At 52.1% G+C, this 7,333-nt stretch overlaps 1 protein-coding gene across 1 annotated transcript; it reads left to right on the plus strand.

Annotated features, from left to right (window-relative positions):
• The first annotated feature begins 1,323 nt into the window (after positions 1-1,323).
• LOC101317934 (uncharacterized) lies at positions 1,324-2,186 on the plus strand. Its single transcript, XM_019937714.1, is given in 2 exon segments — positions 1,324-1,471; positions 1,474-2,186. Coding segments are annotated over 2 exon segments (861 nt in total).
• The last annotated feature ends 5,147 nt before the right edge of the window (positions 2,187-7,333 follow it).

Raw genomic sequence — 7,333 nt, forward strand, 5'->3', positions numbered from 1 at the left:
GGCGGGGTTAAATGGACTGGAGCCTGGTCAGGCCCTAGTCCCTGTGAGGTGCCCACTTTTAGACCAGGAGGAGTAGGAATCCCAAAGCCCACTTCTCTTGTGGGTGGATGAGGAGCTCCCTACTGTCAGAGAGGATGAAGACCAAATATCCTGGAAGGTTCTGTCTCACAAGCCCAGCCCCATTAGTAGACTTACAGCACCACCTTGCCCCCGCTTCCTCAACTTGGGGTTCACAGAGTCAAGATGATCTCAGGTACAGGGTTAACAAGCATTCCTCTCCATCTGGTTTTCCCCATCAGTGCCCCCGTCCAGGCAGACAGGACAACAGGTGTGGTGAGAATTCTTCCTCAGTAGACTGAGGTGGGGGGGGCAAAGTCACCCCGACAATGTGGCATTGTCTCTTAAGGGTCATCAGACACGCTCAAGATAGTATCTTGGCCCCCACCACTTACAAACTGTGTTATCTGAGGCAAGTCACGTCATCTCTCTGAGCCTCAGTTTCCCCACCTGTCAAATAGGAATAGAACAGTAACTACCTCCTAGATTTGTAGTGAGACTTACAATGTAAGGCACAAGCAAAGGGCTGGGCAAAGAGAGAGGGCATGTATCACATCGCTTCCAAGATATATTTTTTAGTATGAGGGTGCATTGAGTAGTGGATGGTTAGCTATTTGATATTACCTCCAAAGAATGTGTGTCTCAGTACCTGGAATTTCACCATTAGAGATTCAGTCCTTTGCTTTTGTGGTCTCCTAGTGTCCCTGCTTAAAAGGTAAATGGGGGCTTCCTGGGTGGCGCAGTGGTTGAGAGTCCCTCTGCTGATGCAGGGGACACGGGTTCGTGCCCCAGTCCGGGAAGATCCCACATGCCGCGGAGCGGCTGGGCCCGTGAGCCATGGCTGCTGAGCCTGCGCGTCCGGAGTCTGTGCTCCGCAACGGGAGAGGCCACAGCAGTGAGAGGCCCACGTACCGCAAAAAAAAAAAAAAAAAAGGTAAATGGGAGTTTCAGAATATGGGCTAGAGTTAAAGGAAAACAGAGACTGCCCCACTTTTCCTAGGGGTCCTCTGGCCTCAGTTGTTCTCAGGGTCTTGCCTTCTTCCCCATCTCTTGTCCTCTGTGCTTTCTGAAGAATAGGGTGGCCGTTTTCCAGCTTGAAAATCCCTGGGCCTGGGAGGAGGATGGGAAGAGGAACACCCGGCAAGAAAGCCCAGGGGATGTGGCAAGGAGAGGTGACCCAGCTCTCTCCTCGCCAGGCCCGGGGGACCAGCTTCCAGGTGAATTCTCAGCAGTTCCACACCACGAAGCCTTGTCTGCCCGACCGGGATGATGCCTGGACGCCAAGTGAGCCGTTCTAACACCTGCAGCCGCTTGAACCATCCCACCAATGTGTCCTTTCTGGCCCGGGCTGGGACTCCAGGCTGGCCCCACGGCCCCAGCGTGACCTGGGCTAACAACCTCAAGTGCTCTCGTACCTGAGTGGCTCAGAGGCAAGCAGCAGCCCTTCAGAGCAGTCTGACAACCCCGGCTCCCCCAGACTTCCAGTGAGGAGAATTTGCATGGGCCGGCCCTACAACTCCAGGTGTGTGGAGACAAGCCACTTGCTGAAGTGCCCCAAGGTGGCCAGAAAGCCTGCTTGTCGTGGCAGTCCCCACTGCCTGCTCTGTACAGATCGTCCCTCGGGTCCCTCTGGCCCCACCTCCCTGGACCAACTCATCAGAGGCATCAACTACCTTGACAGATCCACCAATGCCTTCTACACCAACCGCCCTAAGTCATCCCTGAGCCTGCCGAGGCTTGCAGCCAGCTACCTGGCACGCGCCGCCAACTCCATCCACCTGGACCACCTGGACCACCTGGACCACTCCTTCCCCCACAGGTACTCCAACCCCAGCACCAGACTGGCCGCCTCTGACAACTCCTGCGCCAGCACCTGCGTGGTGCCGTCCTCCAGGGCTGTCCATGCTTTGCAGTACGTGGATGGCTCCACCAACCCGAGCTGCCCTCACGGGCCTCCTAGCCGGAACCTCACTCCCATGCTGCCGCAGAAGCCGGGGATAAAGTTGCCTGAGCTCCCTCTCTTCGGCAACGGGATCTTTTCCTTAGGTCATCTGCCCAAGTTCTGGGAAGCAATCCTCTTGGGTTGGAGAGCCCCCGAGCCCATCTCTAAGCCCTGTAGCTGGTGGTGACATCAACACCAGCCGTGAAGTGGGCACACATCCATCAGGCTGCAGTTGTGGAAAGTAAATTGTCTGTGGCAAAATGTACCTTCCAATCCTCCATTGGGAGTGGTGGTGGGGACAGCCATTTAGAAGGGGGGTTAGGCACTTGAGGACCTACAAGGGCCGGGCAGGTAAAAGTGAATGGGTGAAGGGGGCTGGGTGGTAGTAGGGAGTGGTGGAGACTGTGACTGAGTGGAGAGGGGATACCTCTTCTAAACCCAGCTCTCAAACGGGCGGTTGCCTTTTCAAGAGAAGCCAGGAATCTGATTTTCTATGTGTTAGCAACAAATTTAAAAATATCATGGTGTTTGCGGGCTGAACAAAAGTACTTGCAAGCTGAATGTGAGGCCCACAGATCTGAGTTTGGAATCTCTGATTTACACCTTGAATGAATCACTGGGGAGCTTCTCAGCCTCCCTTAGCCTCTGCTGAGGCTGTTCATTCTCAATCCCTATTCATATTCTTCTTCTTCTTCTTTTTTTTTTTTAAGAATTGTTATTGGGCTTCCCTGGTGGCGCAGTGGTTGAGAGTCCGCCTGCCGATGCAGGGGACACGGGTTCGTGCCCCGGTCCGGGAAGATCCCACATGCCGCAGAGCGGCTGGGCCCGTGAGCCATGGCCGCTGAGCCTGCGCGTCCGGAGCCTGTGCTCCGCAACAACGGGAGAGGCCACAGCAGTGAGAGGCCCGCGTACCGCAAAAAAAAAAAAAAAAAAAAGAATTGTTATTGATTTTAGCACAGCCCCATGTAAGAAGAAAGGTAGAAGTAATAATGATGAGGATGACAGTGATGATAGGAAAGCCTCACAGAACACTTAGTATGTGGCAAGTACTGTGCTAAGTACTTTATATATATCTGTTCTTTTAAAGATGTGGTTTTAATGACCAGGGCCCAGGGTAGATGCAGAGCAAACCTTGATGGCTAGTGTGACATGCGCTGGAACAGGCAACCAGGGATGGGTAGAGGTTGGGGGACAGCCTTTCCTGGGAAATCTCTGAGGAGAGTGGTCTGTCCAGGCCAGGTGAGAGCTGGAAGGGTCAGAATGAGGTGGGAATATCTGGGAAAATGTTCCCTGGGCCACCGAGGGCTCCAAACCTTCAGAGACTCAACTGATTTGGGTGCTGAGGAATCAGGCCCCACAAGGCACCCAGTTATTCACCATCCTTCTGCCTAAGGGACCCTGGAGACCAGATTCCAGATGAGTTTTGCCACCAGCCTGCCCTGAGACCTTGGGGACATCACTTCCCCTCTCCAGGCCTCTGTTTCCCTTTCTGTAACATGAGTGGGGTCCTTTCGATGGTCTCTAAAGGCCCTCGGACTAGAATATTTCTGAGTCTCTCCTCCAAGTCCAAAGCCAGGCCTGGAGCTTCCTGAGCTGAGAACTGAGAGTGCCTCCACCCAAGAATTCAGGCTTCCAGAGTCCTGAGCCATCTTTCCAGGCTGCCCAGGGGCCATTTCAGGTCTCAGGGCCCATTTCTCTGTGGTTCTGAATTTCGGGCCCAGTCCCTTCTTGCTGGAGTTTTCCTTTCTCCTTGGAAATATGAGGGCCAACAGCAACTCAGAATGTGGAATGGGGCTGACCTTGAAATAACACAGAACCTGGAGGTCTACAAATTTCCATGGCTTTTGGAGGTCGCCTGCCATGGCCTAGCCCTGTGACCAGGCAGAGAAGGCAGCAAGCCTGCAATATCCATGAGCTTGACACGACACGGTGGCCCCAAGGCAGGAGGAAGGAAGGAGGCACCGAACCCCTAGCTCATTGAATTCACCTCCACTTTTTTTTTTTTTTTTGCGGTACGCGGGCCTCTCACTGTCGCGGACTCTCCCGTTGCGGAGCGCAGGCTCCGGACGCGCAGGCTCAGCGGCCATGGCTCACGGGCCCAGCTGCTCCGCGGCATGTGGGATCCTCCCGGACCGGGGCACGAACCCCTGTCCCCTGCATCGGCAGGCGGACTCTCAACCACTGTGCCACCAGGGAAGCCCTCACCTCCACTTTTATTCCATCTCTGAGGACTGGGGAGATCCTCCCTGGGTCCAAAGCTCAGCAGTGCAGCACACTCTTTATTCTGTCTCTTGCACCCCTTCCCTCCCCAGGGAGAAGACTTTGGCCTTTGTCTGGTGGGTGCTCAGGCCCCTAGTGACCCATTGCCCAGGCGAACATTCACAGGAACACAGCTTGTTGGGGTCCATTTTGGCCCAGCTCAAGGGATAGTTCAAGAGTGTCCTGTTTCCTAAACACTCTCTCTGGCCACTCAAGGCATCCCCTGCTTGCTCTAGGCACATATTTGCATTCGAGTCCACCTTGACTCTCCTGGAGAGGCCTACTTTCAAAACAGGCCAATTTCCCCTAATCAGAGAATCAGACCCTTGACCAGGACACAGCTCTCGGGGTCTCCAGTATCTAGCCCAGTTCTGGCTCACGAGAGGAGCTCAGTTATTACACTGATGTTGATTACAAGCTCTCGTGCCCAATAGGTGCTCAGTAACCTTAACTATTATTACCTTAAGAATAATCACAGGGTTTCCCTGGTGGTGCAGTGGTTAGGAATCCGCCTGCCAATTCAGGGGACACAGGTTCGAGCCCTGGTCCAGGAAGATCCCACATGCCACGGAGCAACTAAGCCCACAACTACTGAGCCTGTGCTATAGAGCCCGTGAGCCATAACTGCTGAGCCCATGTGCTACAATTACTGAAGCCCACGCGCCTAGAGTCCGTGCTCTGAAATAAGAGAAGCCACCTCAATGAGAAGCCCGCGCACTGCAACTAAAAGTAGCCTCCACTCGCCGCAACTAGAGAAAGCCCACGCACAGCAACAAAGACCCAACGCAGCCAAAAATAAATACATAAATAAATTTATTTAAAAAAAAAGAAGAAGAATCACAGTGTCTCACACACAATGAATATTCAATAACTAATAATATTAATCATGACAGCCAACATTTATTAAGCTCTTAAATATACTCCAGGCATTGTTTTAAGTGCTTTGTGTGTATTAACTCAATCATCTCATCAATCCTTTAAGAAAGGATTGTCCCTATTGTATAGATGAGGAAACTGAGGCACAGAGCGGTCAGGAACAAACGATTATGATGAAGATGGTTACAGTTATAGAACACAGTGGCTCTCCAGAAAAACGGTTTGAGGGAATTCCCTGGTGGTCCAGTGGTTAGGACTCGGCACTCTTACAGCCGGGGCCCGAGTTCTATCCCTGGTCAGGGAACTAAGATCCCTCAACCCCCCCGCCCCCCGCAGCATAGCCAAAAAAAAGAGGTTGACATTTTCATTATAGAGTAGTATGTGCAGAGCAGGCCCTCAGTGATAATAATTATCTTCATGATTACAACATCTTGCACGTAGTAGGTGCTCAGTGAATGATAGATGTCAGTGCAGAGCTCTGTACATAGCGAGTGCTCAAGTTTGAAGACTGAGGATTAGATTGCACCCAAAAGGGACAGGATCCCTGCGCTGCCCTAACTCTTACTCAGGGTAGAAACTCACTACTCATGATTTTCTCCCATCAGTCACTCAGCCCAAGTCCAGAGAAGGTTCTTAGTTAGAGAAGGCTCTCTGCTCTGTGTGGCCATGCAGAGGTCACAGGAAGTCCCCCATGTCCACTGTTCAAGCCATGCATCTGCAGGGTCCATGTAAACAGGAAGCAGCACACCGGCTGCAAAACAATGCCAGAGGCTGCTGTGATGTCCATCTTGTGTTACAGAAGCAGCTTACGTGTCCCTGCAGCTGAGGGTGGCCGGGGAAAGTCCTTCACGCCTGCAGACGTATGTCACTGTTATTGAGCACCCACACTGTGTGTCAGGCATGCTGCCAAGGCCTGAAACATAGGCTCACAGCCCTCTGCTCCTTGCGAGGCTAGGTTTTAGTACCCATTTTACAGAGGGGTAAACTGAGGCAGCTGGTAAATAGCAGAGCTGGGATTCTACCCCAGGGCTCTGCCCCTCAACCAGTGCCCTTTCTATCCAAAGTGCAGTTTCTTTCTCAGTATTTATTGAACAGATTCCAAGAGAAAGAGGGGTAAATCTTGGCCTCAAAATATGCAGAAATTTAGACAAAGCAAGGATGGTATTTAAACCTGGAGGTTCGGGCTGCCCCCAACACCTGTGTTCTGATCAGGGCAGCATTAACCTCAAATACATTCTTCCCAGGAAATAATAAACAAAAGGAGAAATTCCCTCAAAGCCCACCTGTGGTCTCAATTACCCAATCCACTGGTCCCTGTGGCCTTTGGTAACACTGAGTATAGGTGCATGACATTAGAATTCCTTTTGTGTATTTAAAACAATCTGGGGGACTTCCCTGGTGGCTCAGTGGTTAAGAATCTGCCTGCCAATGCAGGGGACATGGGTTTGAGCCCTGGTCCGGGAAGATCCCACATGCCGCGGAGCAACTAAGCCCGTGCACCACAACTGCTGAGCCTGCGCTCTAGGGCCCAAGAGCCACAACTACTGAAGCCGCATGCCTAGAGTCCGTGCTCTGCAACAAGAGAAGCCACCACAATGAGAAGTCCATGCACTGCAACAAATAGTAGCCCCTGCTTGCAGCAACCAGAGAAAGCCCGCGCACAGCAACAAAGACCCAACGCGGCCAAAAATAAATAAATAAATTTATTAAAAAAAACCAGTCTGATATGGCCCTTTTCAAACAGTTAATCTGATATCATGATTCTATGATTCTAGGAAATATACACAGCTTTTTGTGTTACCCACGTGTGTGTTGCCGAGACACACTCATCCTTTTCCTGACCTTCACCATACCCTAAACTTTCCTCATCTCTGGACCTAACCCCCTCAGCCTTAGCCCACCTCACCCCACTTCCTGAGGCCCACTTTATCTCTTCTGCCAGCACGCGACTGGTGCTGCTTGCTCTACAGAGGAAACAGAAAACTGGGGGTGTGTGACACCCTCCCCACTAGTTGCATCCACACGGCCCCCTTTTAAGCAGAAATCTCAAGAGAGGCAGAGCCTCAGACGCGTGCTGTGCCCGAGTGGGTACCACCATTTTTGGCAAACTCTTTTCACAGCCTCCTGAGCCCCTCCCAACAGGGCAGGAATTTCTCATGAACAATTGAACAAAGCCGGGAACTCAAGGGAGAAGGCACA

Source organism: Tursiops truncatus, chromosome 1 (genome assembly GCF_011762595.2).
Source record: "Tursiops truncatus isolate mTurTru1 chromosome 1, mTurTru1.mat.Y, whole genome shotgun sequence".
NCBI classification, from domain to species: domain Eukaryota; kingdom Metazoa; phylum Chordata; class Mammalia; order Artiodactyla; family Delphinidae; genus Tursiops; species Tursiops truncatus.